At 46.3% G+C, this 18,733-nt stretch overlaps 1 protein-coding gene across 2 annotated transcripts in view; it reads right to left on the reverse strand.

Moving 5' to 3' along the window:
- The window catches only part of TCEA3 (transcription elongation factor A3), a 35,294-nt gene that overhangs the window by 14,899 nt on the left and 1,662 nt on the right, over positions 1–18,733 (reverse strand). Inside the window, exons 2-5 of one of the 2 annotated variants that reach the window (XM_090268774.1) lie at positions 15,320–15,382; positions 14,472–14,577; positions 13,848–13,992; positions 6,533–6,595 (exon numbers count right to left, since the gene is read on the reverse strand). In XM_090268774.1, coding sequence (XP_090124900.1) covers positions 6,533–6,595; positions 13,848–13,992; positions 14,472–14,577; positions 15,320–15,382 — 377 coding nt within the window. The remainder of the gene's footprint in view (positions 1–6,532; positions 6,596–13,847; positions 13,993–14,471; positions 14,578–15,319; positions 15,383–18,733) is intronic. The other variant, XM_090268775.1, reaches the window with a different exon arrangement.

The raw sequence follows: 18,733 nt of genomic DNA on the forward strand, positions 1-18,733 counted from the left end.
CCCTTGTGGAAGGTCCCAAAGGGCCGCTGTGTTTCCTCCCTCCAAGGGGCGCCATTCACAATGTCACCTGGGTACCCCTTGGAGTTGTACAGCACACAGCCCTGGGGCTTTAAGTGTACTTCTACCCTTCAGGAAGATGACGCTGGGCTTCTGAGAAGTCAGACCCAAGGAGTTGTGTCTGACACGGAGGCTGACTGAGTAGCCCAGGCTTCCTTGTGTTAAAAATCTGGGGTTACGAGAGAATCCCATCCAACATCCCACTGAGTACTCTTCTATGTGAATTCTGCCAGGACCTTTTCATCCCCAACCCTCGCTGTTCAGCCTGACCTTGGATCCCCTCTGTCACCACAGATGTCTTTGGACCACAGGGTTGATGTGTTCTCTGAGCTTTGAAGTTCCTCCAAGGTGTCCCAGTGCTGCCACAGGAGTGGGGTGGGCTGGGGAGGGGAGACTCTGCTCTTATAAGGTTTATATTTTGAATTCCCCAAAATTTTGTCCAAAGGGATTTCTAGCTTCCATGTATTTTTTAAATGCTGTTTGAACCTTACTGTTCTAAGACCAAATTACCCTGGACTCTACTCAACCTTGCCTGACAACTGGGTGGCCTGGCAGCGGGGCACAGAGATGGGGGAGCTGCGATCCAGCCAGCTCTCTCCTGGAGTTGGATTTCAGCAGAAGAGGAAGGTGTAGGTGAGGGAAGGTTGGGAAGGGTACAAACTGGAGAGTCCAGGGGCTGCCTGCTGCCAAAGTGACTCTCCCTGCACCCAACTCTGGTCCCGACCACTGGGCTGTCCCCTGCACAGACACGAGAGCCCCGAAGCCGGTCTCCCTGCATCCTCTCCACCCCCCTCCCCTTACAATCTACTTGCCATACAACAGTTAGGCAGGGGTGAGAAAGGGCTTTCACAAACTCACACTTGATCCTATTACTCCCCTGCTGCAGACATTCCTAGCGGCTTCCACTTATTTTCGGCATAAAGTCAAACTCCTCACCACGGATAAAGTCAAATTCCTCCCCGTGGCTCCCCAGCTCCTCCATGTCTGGCCCCTGCCTACCTTCTGACCTGATCTCGTGCCATTTCACCTCACCATCCACTGAAGCCCTTCCTGCCCTCCTGCTTTCTGTTCCTTGATCACTCCTGTCCTCCCACCACAGTACCTTTGCACAGTTGGCACCTCCTCCCAGAAGGCTCTTCCTCCTCCAGGTTTTCCTATGACTGGTTCTTTCTCACAAGTCAGGCTCAAATATTACATCCTCAGGGAGGCCTTTCCTGAAGTCCCCAGCCACACAGACTGTCCTGTCCTGTAACTATCTAGTGCATGACCTAACTTATTGCATTCATAGCATTTATCCAAGTCTATAATTAACTTGTTTATGCGTTTATAAACATTGTCTGCTTCCATGTCCAGATTACAGGTTCCACAGTAGGGGGACCCCACTGTCTTCCAGCAGTGATTACAGTGCTCTAGGTAGGTACTTGATGAACCCTTGTTGATGAATGAACACAGAATGAGTTCAGGGGGCTGACCATAGAGAGATGATAGGTACATCCACGGGGGCTAGCTGGAGATGAGCCAGGCAGGGGACAGGTCCTCTTTGGAAGGCCAGTGACTTGAGAGAAGAGTCTCCCTCTGAGCCAGTGCCTGTCATTTCCTAAAACCTAAGCCCACTCGTCTCCTCCAACTGTGCTCGAGCTCCGGATTCTTCCTGGTGCCAACCCCTCACTGTTCTGTGTGTCCGTCTCCACCTCCTCAACGTCTAGGACTCAGCCGTGGGGAACCACCGGGGGAGCCTGAGGATGCTGCTTGGAAGAAGACACCATAGCAAACAACAATGATAACATTGTCATTTAGGAAATGCCTACAATGTGGTGGTGTATTTATTAAGAACCTAGGCTCCAAAGCCAAGTTCTCTGGTTCAAGGCCTGACACCACCACTTCGTAGCTATGTGACCTAGGGCGAATACCTTCACCTCTAGATGCCTCAGTTTTCTCACATGTAAAATGGGGATAACAACAGTACTCATCTTATACAGTTGTTAAGAGAATTAAAGCACCTACGAGAATTCTAGTAACCAAGTGTTAGGCAATTTACATAGGTTACCACATTAAGTATGAGTATCACTATTAATCATTATGTACTCACTGAACACTTGCATGGGTTGGGAATAGTGCCAAGCACTTCATTACCTCATTTGACCCTCACAATAACCTTGAAAGGGAGTCATAATTACCCCCATCTTACAGGTCAGTCGACTGAGACTCAGAGAGCTGAACTGACTTATCCAGGGTCATCCAACTAGCAAATGGCAGAGTCACTACAAATCTAGGGCACCTGTCTTCCAAATTCTTTTCAATACATCTCATTGTGTTTCTAAAAGGCAGTGTTTCCCAGAGTCCCCTTACCTGGGCGAGGCTAGGCTGCTTGTTGCATTTCCCCCCTCACCTTCCTGACTGGGCACTCCCAGTCCTTGTGTCTCCTCTTGGCTAGGAGCTGACTGGTAGGCTGGAATTCATTTCTAGGCGGCATTTCAGGCAGCCACGTTCATTTTGCTTTCAACGTAGAGAACTGGGAATTGAGTCAATGGCAGAGGGGGCATCACTGGTGGGAGTGGAGGTGGCAGGGTGGATTGATCACAGCTTCCTTCTGCTTTGACACCACTAAGGGCTTAGAAAATTCTCCTGCTCCAGGTCAGAGCAGAGGCGCAAGGAGGCCTGGCCTGCTACTCGTGTGCGCCACCTCGAGGGCACTTCAGTTACTGCACCGTCAAGCACCTGTACCGCTCAGGTGAAAACAAGTCAACCAATTCCCTCCCACAGCTGGGTCCTACAGCAGCTGATAAATGACAACCTTCTTCCCTGACACAGTGGTGCCCTTCGCGGTCTGTTCCCTGGTATCCCCAGCTACAGTTCCCAGAGTGCCATGCTCACTCATACTGCCATGCCTTTGCTTGCACTTGCCATTCCCTCTGCCTGGGATGTCCTCTTTCAGCTTGTCTGGCAGGAAAACTCCTATTCATTCATCTGTCAATTTTCAGCACAAATACTCTCTCTTTCATGAAGTCTCTTTTGACTTCTCAAGTCATAATGAAACACTCTTCTGATGTTCCCATTGTGTGTTATATCTCCAAAAAACAAGTATTTTGGTGTCTGCCTCTACACTAGCAATTAGCTGTATGAAGGTAGAGATCATGAGTTTGAATCTTTGCCTGGCCTTAGAGGTTGCCAACAGGAGGACTACAAATATGTGTTGTTCGCCCTACTGTGTCTTAGAAAAAGGTGAATATGCTGCCAATGTTTAAAACTGGGATTCTCATTTAAAAATCTAGAAGTCCAGTGTCCCTTGAAAAGCTGGAAGACAAGGCACACTAAGCCTGCATTTCCATAAAGTAACAACAAGCTGGGACTAGGTAGTGGGTGCCCCCTACAGACAGGCAGGTACTCTCCATTTTCCCATGGTCCCCACAAGTCACCCAGGATGCGCACATGCTCTCAACCCCTGGAGGAGGTTGTTTGCACAGAATGTGTACACAGGATGGATGGATGGATGGCTGGATGAAAAAGAGATGAGACAGAGAGGTAGAGAGTACAGGAAACAGCCTGGGTAGTGAATAAAGTGAATTTGCAAGACTTGCTTCTGTCCCTTTGGGTTGCCCATCCTTAATACTGAGCCAGCAGAAAATGGCACAACTGCCTGTCAAATGTATTCTGTTTGACCTTCAGAAAAAGAGTGCATTATGGGAGGGAGCCAGGAGACTTCAAGGCCACAGGCAAAGTGAGGAGAGAAGTCTGAAGGTATAAATCCTTCCACAAATGTTGAATGTTTGTATTACAGCATGAAACCCAGAACTGGATTAGTGGTAAGTGTTTCATTTTGGGATAGGACAATCCTTCATTACTCAGGGCTGCCCTTCACGTCTCAGGATGTGAGCATCTCTGACTCCTGCCTACTAAATGCTGGAGTGCTCCTCCCCAACTCCCACTACACACAGAATATTTGTGTCCCCCGAAATTCATATGTTGAAGCCCTAACCACCAATGTGATAGTATTTGGAGAGGAGGCCCTTGAGAGATGATTAGGTTAGATGAGGATGGGGCCCATGGATGGAATTATAGTCTTTGTAAGAAGAGAAAAGAGACCAGAGTACACTCCCCCAATCATGTGCAGACAGAGCAAGAAGCAAGAAGGAGGCCATCTGCAAACCAGGAAGAAAGCCTTCACCAGGAACTGAATCAGCTGGCACCTTGATCTTGGACTTCCCTGCCTCTATAACTGTGAGAAATAAAGGCCTGTTATTTAAGCCATGCAGTGCATGATAATTTGTTATAGCAGCACGAGCTGACTAAGATACCCCCAAGTCACAGTGATAACCAAAAATGCTTCCACAAATTTCTAAGTGACTCTCTGTTGAGATCCACTGGTTTTGGGCCAGGATGACATGGGGCCTCCTAACCCTCACTTAGGGCAGATGTTGCTAATGGACCCACAACTCTCTTCTTCAGAGGCAGGATGCAGCCCCAGACTCTCTCCAAGCAGTGCTCCGAGAGCCTCCACTATCAGCTGGAGCTGGCATGCAAGCTACCAGTTGGAATCAGGCAGCCCCTCAACATCTCAGGCTGGTTTAATCTTCATAAAGCCTTAAACAACCTAATTTTTGTGCCTCTTCTTTTTTTTCCGGGGGCGGTTTTACTGGTACAGTAAGCCTAACATAGCTGTGCCTCTGCCACTCATACTTGCCGAGAAGCCAACCTTACATCCCCGCCGTTTGTCCCAGCATCCAGCATGGCCCTTGGACACTTGTCATTTGCCTCGATCCACCTCCAAGCCAGTTTCTGGCCTGCCCTGCTCTCCCTCGGCTCTGCTTCTCCTGCTCTGACCTCTGACCTCCCTCCTGGATTACCATTCACACTCACTCCTTTACCCACCTTGTCTCCTCAGTGATCTCATCCAGCTTCAAATGCTAGCTACATGCTAATGACTCTGAAATTTATGTTTCCAGCCCAGACTTCCTTCCTGAATTCCAGCCTGGAATACCCCACCGGCTCATTCAACCTCTGCACCTGCATGACTAGTACACCCCTGAAATCCGACATATCCGAACTTGAACTCTGGGTCTCCTGCCACAGCCTGATTTACAGTCCTCCCCCTACCAATCAACGCAACCCCATCCTTGCAGACAGATGCCCATGTGAAAAGTCTTGGAGTCATCCTGACTCTTCTTTCTCTTGTGCCCCACATCCAATCTGTCAGGAAATCTAGTCAGTTCTGCTTTCAAGATATATCTGCAGCAGAGTCCGCCTCCTTTCCTCGCCTGCTGCCACCCTGAGCCACCGTCATATCTCGCCTGAATTACTGAAATGGTCTCCTGGTCTCTACTTCTGCCTTGACAATCCACTCTCGGCACAGCAGCCAGAGGGATCCTAATAAGTTTGAGCATATTATTTATAGGCTGAATACTCTCCAGTGGCTTGTTTCACTCCTTCCTCCAACTCTCCCCCCAACTTCTTCCCTTCAGCCCCACTAGTAACCTCACAGCTCCTGAGGTTTGGAATGACCCCAATGTCTGCATGGCTAATTCCCTCATTTTTTAAGTTTTTGCTCAAAGCTCACGTCCTCAGCGAGGACTCTGCTGACCACCCCGATGACCACTTTTCCTCCAGTTCCCCTCATCCTGCTCCGTTGTTTTCCACAGCACTTGTCACCTTCTAAACCGGTGTATAATTTACTTATAATATATATTACTGTCTCCCGATTAGAATATAGGCCTAATGGCTGCAGTGATTTTTGTTTCTTTCATTCGCTGCTGTATCCTTGGCACCTAGAACAGTTTCCAGCACATAGTAGGCCCTCAATAAATATTTGATGAATGAATGAATGACTTGATTAGGATATCTACTCTGGGGTAGGTATCTTAACCAGTTCAGGACCAAACCAGAGATCACACTCCAGATATAGGCTGTCAAGGACTCTGTCTTCACTGGGTTCAGCTTGACCTTGAGAACGTTTCCTGGACAGTGACAGGGAAACAGTGACTGATCAGGCACCCTAGTGAAGGAGCCATACCTCTGACTTGGGGCCCCCTTAGTCTTTTAAAAAAATATTTATTTATTAAAATGTTGTTTTCAATTATAGTTTACATTCAATATTATTTTGTATTAGTTTCAGGCGATAGCTTAGTGGTTAGATAATCGTGGACTTTACGAAGCGTTCCCCTGATATTTCCAGTACCCACCTGGCACCAACCATGTTTATTACAATATTATTGACTGTATTTCCTATGCTGTACTTTACATTCCTATGACTATTCTGTAACTATCCATCTGTACTTCCCAATCTCTTCACCTTTTTCCTCCAGGCCCCCGACCTCCCTCCCCTCCCCCTTGGTCTCACTGTGTGGAGTCTAGGTTTCGGAGGCACCACAACACATGAAGTTCCCTCCTTTCCCAGCCTCGGGCTTCCCACATTAAAGCAGAGAGAGGGCCACATGCTGAACAGAATCTCTGGGCTAGAGAAGTCTGTAGCGTCCCTTACCTTTCCATCGATGGTCTTTTTGGAGAGGAGGTGGCTGAAGACTTGGAATCCACAGAGTCTCTCCTGAAAGAAGAGAACTCAAAGATGAGACTCTCCTAGGCTGGCATCAGTACTGATCTAGAGAGGTCAGAGGTCAGGGAGAAAGCATGCTAGTGCCAGGCCTGCTGGGCCAAGGATGACAGAGCCTACCTGGACCACTGCTACCGGGAGCAGACGCTCCAGGCGGGGCTGGCGGGTCACCCTCACCTGCCCACCATCCAATGCAGCAATACAAGGGAAGGAAACCGAACATGTGCCAGATGGGTTGCATGCGTCATGTCTAAGTATGAAAAGCTAAATCTCAGCAGGCCCCTCTCCCCCTCGCTGGCAGGCAGGCCTTGGCTAGTTGGCGTCCATGGACGCTGGAATTCCTGGGACAGCTTATTCTCCCAAGGAGCTGGAGAAAAAGTCCAGCCTCCCCTACAGGCACCATAGGAGGAGGAGAGAAGCACCTGGGCCTTGGAGCTACAAGAACTGCCTTAAAATGACAAGTGAACAAGCAGGAAACAAAATTAGATACATATTGTGCTTCAAGTCTGGCAGGCTACAGGCACCATAGGAGGAGGAGAGAAGCACCTGGGCCTTGGAGCTACAAGAACTGCCTTAAAATGACAAGTGAACAAGCAGGGAACAAAATTAGATACATATTGTGCTTCAAATCTCGCAGGAAAATGCCTAGGAGGAAAAAGATGGAAAGACAATACACCCAAATGCTAACCATGTTTATATTAGGGTGATGGGATTAGAGGTGATGTTTTATCCCATTTTCCAAAAGGCACATAGCTACATGCTTTTGGATATAGAATGTGTGTTTGTCTTTTATTGATTTTATAAAATTAATCCATTTGTACATTGCAATCCCCACTCCCTGGCTCACTTACCTAGCTCTCCTGTTAGTTCCGGCACGGGTGTCATCTTCTAACAGGCTGTAATTTTATTGTCTGTGTTGTCTACCTGCCCCCCCACCACCACCACCACGACATAACTTCCACAAGAGCAGAGTGCAGTGGGTTTTGTCCACTGTGGTGGACACTGTCCTTGCTGAGCCCATATCCTCCGGGGCACTCATTCTCCCAGGGTACTGGGACACAAGGACTTTCTCCTGCAAGCCCCCGGGGGTGCAGTCTGCCAGCAGCAGCTCTCTGCTCCAGTGAGCACCAGCAGGCCAGTGGGCTGGAAGTACTGGGTGGATATGTACCCCACCTTCCTCGGCCCTCAGGTGGGTCAACCCCAGGTGTGTTCTCCACTATCACACAGAGGTCCTGAACAGGATTTAAGCCCTGGCCACCCAGGGCAGTAACCTGCTCATTAACACGCCCTCTGCCGGCTTCCTTCCCTTCCCGGTCTCCCTTCCTCACTCCTTGATCTGCACTTCCTGAAATCACTTCTCAAATAAACCCCTTGTACCGGAGCGCAAGTCTCAGGGTCTGCTCCTGGGAAGCGCAATCTAATATATTCACTGACTTATCCCAAGCAAATAGTTTAGTGCCTGGCAAAGAGTAGGCACTCTATAAACATCTGTTGCTTAATGCTGTTCAGTCAAACAGTACAGAAATATAAACACTAAAAAAAGGGGGAAATGAACCTCCCCAGAGGTAACAACTATTAAGTTTAATGTCTTTCCTTCCAGATCTTTTTCTACATGCATACAAACCTATATAACATTTATCATGACATGAGTTGTTTTCCCAGCACCGCCCTCAGGGCAGGTCATTTTCTCTGAGCATAGGGTTCCCTCACCTGTCAAATGAGAGGAAAAGGACCTATGTCTTAAGGCCATCTGGGAGGAAGACATTAGATCACTCATGTCCTCACAGCAGTTCCCAGCTAAGGAAGTCCTCATGCTCCATAATCCCAGGCATCTGGTTTCTTGTTTTCCAGATTGTGCAATGTTTCTGCAGGGATTTCCAGCTCCCACCTCATCCTCCAGATGGTCTGGGAGACAGTGGGCAGGACAGGTTTCGGGGCCAGCCCTAATTGCCCCGTGGACCAGACCCATCGGCTCCGGACCTTCACTCCGGCTTAAAGACTGGGCAGGCAGCAGTGAGGCAGAAGGGAAGTTTTGCCCTCCCTCACGTGCCCTCCAGTCCCACACGAGGCTCTGGAGTTCCTCTGCGGGGCTCCTCCCTGAGAGCACCAGGGGGATGGACAGGTGCAGACCAGAGCAGGAAGCTGGAAATCTTGCAGGCAGAGAAAGGACAGAGGACACGAGCCTTTGCCCCAGAGCCTCAACATTCTGGGGCCCTTCCTCATTGCTTTTTTTTTTTTTTTTTTCAGAACAAACTGGAAATATTCTACAGTTATTGTAAATGATCATTATGAAAACTATTCGGGAACATGAACAAAATGCCTAGGGTACAATAGGAAGAGAAGTTAACAAGAATATAATAGTTTGTATACTCCACCTACAGGAATGGAAAAATTACGCGTGAGTAGCTCAGGACCAAGAGAAAAGAGGAAAAAAAAAAAACTGTTTCATTTGTTGGAGGTGGCACACTGTGAACCAATATTTTTAATTCTTATTTTAAATTCCACTACTGTGGTTATAGTGTTTATATAGTAAATAATGATGATCAATTACTATTAAGAAAACTAAAAAAGAAGGAAGTTCACCAGTTTAGCCAAAATAAGACCCTTGCCAACGGGATTCACCCAGCAAGGTGGGGAGAAAACCACCCCACTCTCTGCTCAGATACAGTGACAGCTTTGAATCACAGAACCACGGCTGTGGAAAGTAAGCGAGCATTAACAATTCCACCTCTCAGTGAAATGTCCAGGATGTTGTTAAGTGTAAAATGCTGGTTCCCAAACCATATTTAGAGTGTGATTCCAATTTTATTAAGAAAATATAAATGTACGTATATATGTTCCTAAGAGATGAGGAAGATATGCATCAAAATGTTAACAGTAATATTATTCTTTTCTTATGTTTGCTTTTCTAAACTTTTTAGAAACTTTTTAAACTAAACACGGTTTACTGTTGAAATAAATGTGGAAAGTTTACAGAATAGTATATAGAGTATAATTCCATTTTATTAATACAATAAATACTTTATAGGCGGTGATGCATAGCTAAAAGTCTAGAAGGATATATATGTGATTATATATACTATATATGTATTTTATATACATTATTATATGTACATCATTATATATACATGTGTTTGTCTCTAGATAATGATTTTTAATTTTCCTATTTGCATATATACATATTTTAAAGATTTTATTTAGTTAGTTTTAGAGAGAAGGAAAGGGAGGGAAGGGAGAAAAAAAAGCATCAATATGCAAGAGAAACGTTGATCGGCTGTTTCTTACAGACCCCCCAGTCGGAGACCTGGGTGGCAACCCAGGTATGTGCCCTGACCGGGAATAGAACCAGTGACTTTCTGGTTCTCAGGCTGGTGCTCAATCCACTGAGCCACGCCAGCCACGGAAAATTTTCCTGTTTATATTTTTAAAACTTTCTACAATGAGTAAGTAACTACCTGTATGATAAAATAAATTTAATACAAAATAGTTAAATTAAAGCAATATAGTTATATATTACAAATAAAACATTTTGTTTTATTTTTTAAAGATTTTCTTTACTTGCTTTTTTTTGAGAGAGTGCGCAGGAGAAAGAAAGAGATGGAGAGAAACATCAATGTGACTGAGATATATCAATAGGTTGCCTCTCATGTGCCCCCAACTAGAACCTGGCCCACAACCCAGGCATGTGCCTGACAGGGAATCAAACTGGCGATATTTTGGTTCACAGGCCGGTGCTCAATCCACCAAGCCACACCAGCCAGGGCAAAATATTTCATTTTGAAGAAAGAACTGAGATAACAATGCCCATTTTTCAGGCTATAATATTAAGATAACAATGCCTATTTTTCAGGCTTAATCTCAGAGTCTCAGAGATTAAGGGTATGAGTAAGTGATCAAGTCAAGCCCAGAATTTGGCTTTCTGCTTTCCACCATATCTGTTGTCCTTATAAGCCTTTAAGAGAAACTCCTCTACTGATCATTTAGTGGGATTTGGGGATGGAGCAAAAGGAAACGCATGGGTTCAGGCTGCCATCTTTACCATGGCGTCTACACCCCTATTCAACAGCTTAGTTCGTATCCCATTTGGTTCCTCTCCCAATAGTCCAGCCTCCAGTCGTCTGACTTCATCTCACCAGATCCCTCCCTATTCTGGTCCTTCGTCTGCCACAGTGCTCAGAACCAAACTTGTGGTCCAGATGTGGCCAGACCTGCCAGAGCAAGAATGTGCACAGGGGGCCACACTGGCCCAGCTGGGCCCAGCAATATTCAGTGATGTTCACTCTGTGTTGGGCACCGTGGATCAGAGGATCCCTGCCAGCCAACCATCTAACCCCTTTGGGAAAACAAAATATACCATGTGAAAAGTTAAATGCCGATTAGGATTTCTCTGAGTGGGATACAACTTGCAAAATGATCAAGGAAAGGAAGAGAACATAGAAGTGATTATAGAACCACGTGACAAGTAGTGCCATTTTAAAAGGCAGGCTATAAAAGGAATGAAACCTATAGAAAACCAATCAAACAGAGAAAAGCAAGAAAAATTATATACCAAATAGTAAGAGTGGTTGTCTTTGGGTGGTGGGACTGTGAATGATTTTTCCCTATTTTTTAATATATTTTCATTATTTCTACAACAAATTTTTATCACTCTTACTTGCTTGTTTGTTTTTACGTGTTATTATTTGTTCTGATTTCAAAAGCAATACAGGATCATTGTGGGGAAAAAATCCAACAATACGAATACAAATTTTGTTGTATAATATAGACTATGAAGCTCTTAATTATAATCACATATATTTTCATTTTTAAAAAAGTCCCTTCGCCCTGGCTGGCATGGCTCAGTGAACTGAGTGCTGGCCTGCAAACTGAAAGGTCACCTGTTTGGTTCCCGGTCAGGGCACATGCCTGGGTTGCAGACCAGGTCCCCAGGTGCAGGCCTGCAAGATGCGGATGATCAATGTATCTCTCACACATGGATGTTTCTCTTCCTCTCTTTCTTCCTCCCTGCCTCTCACTCAAAAAATATAAATAAATAAATAAATAAATCTAAAAAATAGCTTTATTATTTTTCCTTATTTCAAAATTAATACACTATTTGTTGAAAAATAAATAGAAATTTACAAAAATAAGAAAAAATAAAATCCTCTCAATCCTTATCTATTAGAAATAATCACCATGCCCTGGCCGAGTAGCTCAGTTGATTAGAGCATTGTTCTGATGCATCAAGGTTGTGGGTTTGATCCCTGGTCAGGGCACATACAAGCGGCAAATGGTGAATGCATGGATGCATGGAACAACAAATGGATGTTTCTCAATGTCTCTTAAAAATCAATAAATTAAAATAAAGAGTTAACAAAAAAAGAAATAATCACTATTACCACCCTGGCGTACATTCTTCTCATCTCTTCTCCTGTGCATATACATAATCTTCACTTAATTTTTATAAAAATGGAATCATATATATACTATATAGTACACAGCTTCTCTTAATACTCAGTGAACATTTTCCCACATCATTAAATATTCTTCTGTCCTGCACTGCTTCTCCCTGGGGGCCCTATTGGCATTTTGAAATGATAAATGGTTCTTCAATGTGTGGGACTATTCTGTGCATTGCAGGAACCGTAGCATGTAGCATTCCCTCAACCTCACAGTTATTTTTACAACCAAAAATGGGAGGGCATATCTCCCTCCCAGTCAAGAATTGTACCTCTTACAGCATCATTTCCTACAGTGTTTTTCACAGAAGGCTTATAGTATAGGATTACAATAAACATTCATTTAAAGAGGGTTCAGCCCTGGCTGGTGTGGCTCACTGGACTGAGTGCTGGCCTGGAAACCCAAAGGTCACTGTGTTTGATTCCCAGTCGGGGCACATGCCTGGGTTGCGGGCCAGGTCCCCAGCTGGGGGCATGAAAGAGGCAACCAATCGATATTTCTCTCACATATAGATGTTTCTCTCTCTCTCTTTCTCCCTTCCCATCTCTCTAAAAATAAATAAATAAAATCTTTTTTAAAAAGAAAGAGGATTCAGAGGAAAAATATTTCAGAAGCACCAGCCAAAAAATGTTACACACAGAACATACATCTTTATGTTTAATCAGATGAATGTCTTAATATAATTTCTTTATAGTAGATATACTGGGTGAAAAGGTATGTATATTAAATATGTTGCTATATCACAGATGGCATTGTCTGGATTACCTAGTACTACCTAGTACCACCAGATACTACTCAGTGTTATCTAGTACCACCCCTTACCTATTAGATGAACAACAGAGAACCACCCACCCAAAGGGAATTTAGTAATATGTCCTGTCACAAATGGAATAGGTAGGACTTATTTAATCATCTATGAAGGCTTTTATCTATTAGGATGGATAAGGCTTCTGGGCCATATCTGAAACTTATGCAATTTTGTGGACCCTGATTGGAGCGAGCAAGGGGGAATGAGCATGGAGTTGAGACAAACAACCCTTCTTCAGAGGTTCTGGCAAAGATCAGAATCCCACTGCGTCACATAAGGGCTGTGTGATCCTGAGACCGTCCCTGCTCCCTAACTTTCAGCCTTCTCATCACTGAATGGAAATTTTGAATGAAGAGCCAGAAAACCACTTCCTTCTCTATGGGCAAGTAAGCTCCTAGCACCATTTCCCTGCAGCCCTGACAAAGGTGGAATGTCAGCTGCATTACTAGGTAACATTGTTTCTAGTACAAATGAGGCCTGATGGGTAAGTTATATCTAGACAGGAAGGGCTGTGAATGGACTAGAAATAACTAGTGAGAAACCACAGCTTTTAGGCTGCCCCAAGTGCCGTGGATCTTGGAATTGGTCAGTGCCCTTGCTGGGGTCCTGGAAGCTTTGTCTGTAGGACTGTCACAAGGTTTGGGGCATGAGCTTTCTAAAGCAGGGAGTTCTCACCCACTGTGGCCTCATTTCCCTGCACCTGGAGCCCTGGACGCTGTGTCGTCCCCTACGAGAACTCTTGCTGATGAGAAAAGCCTTGATTGTGCCAACACCACCATTTCCTGTCCCTGCATCCTTCTAGACGAAGCCAGAGCCAGGGACAGCCTGTTTGGGTCTTGCAAACCCCTCTGGCTGAGCTCCAGAGGGGACCCTGTAGGAGAATATAACCACCACCACCTCTCAGGTGATGAGCCTGCAGTGACATTACATATAAACAGATCTGCTGGCAGAGGATACAGCAAGCATCAGCCCCCTTCACTCCATCCCAGAAAAAATTACCTGGCTTTGGGCTCTTCCCCCTTTTTTTTCCTTGGTGGAGAAAGGCCTGCCTCTGGCTTCCAACTGGAACAGTCAAGTTCTTTTTCTTTCTTCTTGGCTTTTTCTTTTTCCTCTCCTTTTCCTCCTTTGGGGGGCCCAGGGGTGTCTGAAAACAGAAGGGTGGCAGTACTGCTTGCTCAGCTCTGTCTCAGTGGAACTCAGCACAGCTTGGGGGAGGAGCAAAGGACAAGGACAGGGACAGCTGCACACTTGCCCAACACACACACACATTTATTCACAGATGCATATACAATATGCATATATGTGTGCAATCCATGCTCACACATGGGGACAGGAAGGCACTTGCACACACCCCTATGCACATGTTCATACAAATATGTATCTACAGATGCACAAACACACAGGCAAACAGAAATTCACACACAGGCACACGTACACGAAAACTTACATATCTACAAATCTCGCACTTGAGTGGACAAACACTGACTCTCCCCACTAGAGACCATCTGTCATGTATTAAGTCCTCCAGCAAACATACACGGAGTGCCTGCTACGAGCCAGGCATAGTCCTGTCCTGGGTGCTGCGGAGAAAACATGGTCCAAGGCAACCCTGTCCCCTCTCACCCAGCAGCCGCTTCCATTTTTTGATGAGGACTTTGGCCAAGGACACCACCTCCTTGTCCGAGCAGTGCTTCCGGACACCGTTCACCGCGACTCCAATCCTGGTTGTCTGCAAAGCGAGAGTGTTAGGGACCGTTCTGGGAAGGAACACAAGGGCTGGCTGCTCTAATGGGCAAGGCCTGCCCTGGCTCAGCCACCCCCTTGCCCTAGTCTCAACTTCTCCAGAGCCCCAGGCCCGACCTGCAGCCGAGATAGTAACCTTGACCCTATAACGGCTGCCCTGGCCTGCCATCCTTACAGAGGGCCAGGGCCCCAGGCTCAGCCCCTGCACTGACGGGTAACTACGGCTTTGGTGGAAAGCTGAGTGGGTGGTGGTGGTGGTGTGCCTGGCTCCTGATGAGGACCCCCTCTGCATTCCCAGTCCCCTGGTGTGCTGGAGGCATATTTTTGAGCTCAAGTTTCAGCTTAAGACCCAGCTCTGGCTGCTAAAGCTTGGGTTTGTGCTAATTTTTTCAGGGCCAAGAGCATTTGGTAATGTTAGGGGGCTATAGGGGCAACACAGGGAGGATTGAAAAGTGGGTTTTTTTTCCCCCAGGTCATTGGCCTCTTGGATCCCACAAACCCAGGGCCTCGGGAATTGGGGTATTCAAGGAAAGCACATTAGTCTTCCTCCCAGACCCAGAGGGCCCCTGTGCTCGGAAGGTCCCTTGTCCCCATCTAAATGGCCTAGTCCCCACCCTCAGAGCACCTCAAGATCCCCCAGCCCTCTGCTCAGAAATTCCCCCCAGACCCCACCCTTGGAGGTCTCCCCCCACTAGCACTGTCCCCAGAGCTTTCCGCCCCCACCCCACCTGGAGTAGCTGGATGGACATCTGACAGCTGTTCAGCTTCTTCAGAAGGTCGAGGGCCCCTTCCTGTGGGAGGCCACAAGGTGAGGACTGAGGGCCGTGGGTTCTCCCCGGGTCCCTCTCTGATCATTGTATGGTCTTAAAAGGACAAAGGAGGGGAGAAAGTAGGGAGGAGACTCTTCCAGCTCCAAGATACAGGCAGACAAGTGGTTGAAGGACAGGTGAGGGACAAACAGGAGAGAGAAGGAAGAGATTCTGCCCCAGATCAGCTCTCTATGTCACCCTATTACCCGGGCTGGGTCCAAGCCCCTCTAGCCAGGCTTCAGCCCTCACCACTCACCCTGACCCCTAGCCATTGGTTCTGCTGTTCTTTCCAATGGGTATGCTCTCCCCTTCCTATCTCTTCCTCGAAAATTAATTACTTTGGCCCTGGCTGATGTGGCTTAGTGGATTGAGCACTGGCCTGCAAACCAGAAGGTCATCAGTTGGACTCCCTGTCAAGGCACATGCCTGGGTTGTAGGCCAGGTAGTGCGAGAGGCAGCCAACTGATGTTTCTCTCCCACATTGATGTTTCTCTCCCTCTCTTTCTCCCTCCCCTCCCCTCTCTCAAAAATAAATAATATAAATAAAATATTTTTAAAATTAATTACTTTGCAGCTTATTATTATTGCTTTTGTGTCTGTATCCTTCTCCTCTCCTCGCTTTCCAACTGTGAGCTTAAGCAGGGCCAGGAGTGTGGCTTTTTGTTTTTACAGCTTTGTTGAGGTATAACTGACATGCAATAAACTGGACATATCGCAGGTTACAATCTGATGAGTTTTGACAGATGTATACTCCCTGAGCCAATGGATCAAACAGAAAGCAGAGGGCAGGAGGGGAGGCTGGGAGGGAAAGAAAGGAAACTCAGATTTGAAAATCTGCTGGCTGCCTCTGACCCATTTCAGCTTTCTCCTTCCTCCCACCCATTTCCAGCCCCAGCCTCCTGTCTAGAGTTCAGTTCCCTGGGGAGCACCAACTGACCGTGAGCTGTGTGTCCCTGCCAGGCTTCCTGGACTGCGTCCTGAGGGCTGCCAGTCCTCGGCCTCCCTCAGAGCATGGGTCCTCAGTGTGTTTTCAGAGGTGTGACCTGTGGGCTTGTGTCTGTGTGTAAACTTGTGAGCATATAACTCTGCGTGTGACATTAATTAAAGGCTTACAATGCGTTGGACACTGTTTTAAGTATTTTACATGCATTATCTTTTTTAATTCTTACAATGACCTCTTATGAGGTAGGTATTCTTATTACCCTCATTTTTATAGATGATCCCATTTTCACAGCAGAGGAATCCAAGAAACAGGGAGGTTAAATAACTTGCCCAAAATTACAAGGAACAGAGCTGGGATTCAAACGCAGGCATTTCAGGTTTGAACCCCTATACAACTATGTAGGTCTGGACACAGATCTGTCCAGACTACTTATACAATTGTGGACTATCAGCACAGGTAAATGCAGTGGTATGCTGGGCAATGTTTAACAACCAGTTTTCAAGGGAAAAGAAAAACCTGATGTGTATTACTTGCCATTACTAGTGTAAATACTCCTTCCATGGCCAATTTTAAATTACCAACATGCTGTCACTGAACTGAAGGAGGTATCGAGGAGTAACACCCATTCTACAGTATTCCCAGCATATTGATGCAACAGAAGTAAATAACCTCTAGACTATAGATGATAGTAAAATAATTAGGAAATGATGATTTTAGAGTATTCATTACCTTTGTTTTTTCTAAAGAGCTTAATGCTTTATTTTATTTTATTGTTATTTTTTTAATCCTCATCTCAAGATATGTTTATCGATTTTAGAGAGAAAGGAAGGAAGGGAGGGAGGGGGAGAGAGAAAGAGAGAAACATCAATGTAAAAGAGAAACATCAGTCAGTTGCCTCCCATACACACCCTGATCAGGGATCAAATGCACAACCTAGGTATGTGCATGTGCGCTGACCGGGATCAAACCCATGACCTTTTGGTGCGTAGGATGACGCTCCAACTAAGCCACCTGCCAAAGCTACTATCTTTGTTTTTAATATAATTTATTTAACTGTAAACTTAAAATTTAATTTTTTAAATAATGGCTGCATTTAACAACAGACTTGAACAATTCCTGAAAGTTTAACCATGAATGTTACACAGGTTCCATCTCACCCCCTGGCATGTATGTCACGCTGTATAGCTGGGCCATACTGGAGAATAGCCCTGAGCCCTCTCCTGCTTGTAAGCTGGGCTCACAATGCCTTGTGCAAGTATTGCATTGTCAGGCGTGTCTCTGCATACACGTATGGGCTGTGCAGCCAGCAGTGTCTCTGGTCCAGGTGTGGAGCTGTGGGTACGCAGCTTGAATCGCAGTGTGCTTATTTGTCTTCATGGGATGTCTGTGCTGTAATAGCTGAATGTGTGAGTGGTAAGTGTGGCTGTTAAGTTTGTAGTTTTGCATGTCTGGCTATTGCTTATTGTCTGCATGTATGCGTGTACCCACGTGTATAGTTGTCTTTGTGTATCTTTCCGTAAATATAACAATGTGTCTGTCATGTCAGGGTCAGTAGCCATGTCTCATATGCAATTATGTTCATAGTTGCTTGTTTGGTTATTGGGTATGGTTGTGTGTGTGTGTGTGTGTGTGTGTGGCTATATTTGTTGTGTGTAATTGTGTGTATGTATAGCTGTGACTTGGTGCTTGCCTGTCTGAAGCTGTTTCAATGGGTGCACACTGACAGCATCTGACAAAAGCCCTAAGTTGCTGGGCCTTCAGTAATTGGCAGTAGACTCTGGGTATGAGTTGCAACGTGGAGGATCCGTCTTATTACAGGAAGTGTGTCCTCCTCTCCCTAACCACCCCCAACGGGGCCCATTTTCACTCCCAGAGCAAGCCCCACCTTTCCTGATCACATGCCCAGTGTTCTGTGCCCACTCAGATGCTGCAAAAAGCCCAGGCACAGACGTGGCTGTAGACCGGCTCTGAGCACAGAGACCCTGTGGCCAAATTTTCATCATTCCTGGAGAGAGCTCTGAATACTGCCACAGGAATGCACTCCAAGGAACCCCATTTCCTCTTCCCATTTTATTGAAAAGAAAATCCAGGCCCAGAGAGGGGAAGTAGAGTGGTGGGCCTATGGCCATAGAGGAGTGAAGGGAAGCCAGGGCCAGTCCCTTCCTTCTCAACCAGAGCTCTGCTCCCAACCCAGCTGCTTTTCTCAGGTCTCCTAAGCTTCCCCACCCCATCCCCCACCCTCCACCTCTCTCACTTCGAGGCCCAGAATCTTCTGGACTAAACCTGAGTCAGCAGGGAGCAGGGCTGGGATAACCTGTTTACTTTCTGCTGAATTTAGCCCAGAAGACCAGGGTTGGGCTCTGCTACCCCCAGTTGGAAGCCCCCCCACC

This window comes from Furipterus horrens, unplaced genomic scaffold (assembly GCF_987537825.1).
Source record: "Furipterus horrens unplaced genomic scaffold, mFurHor1.1.pri manual_scaffold_3, whole genome shotgun sequence".
Taxonomy (NCBI): domain Eukaryota; kingdom Metazoa; phylum Chordata; class Mammalia; order Chiroptera; family Furipteridae; genus Furipterus; species Furipterus horrens.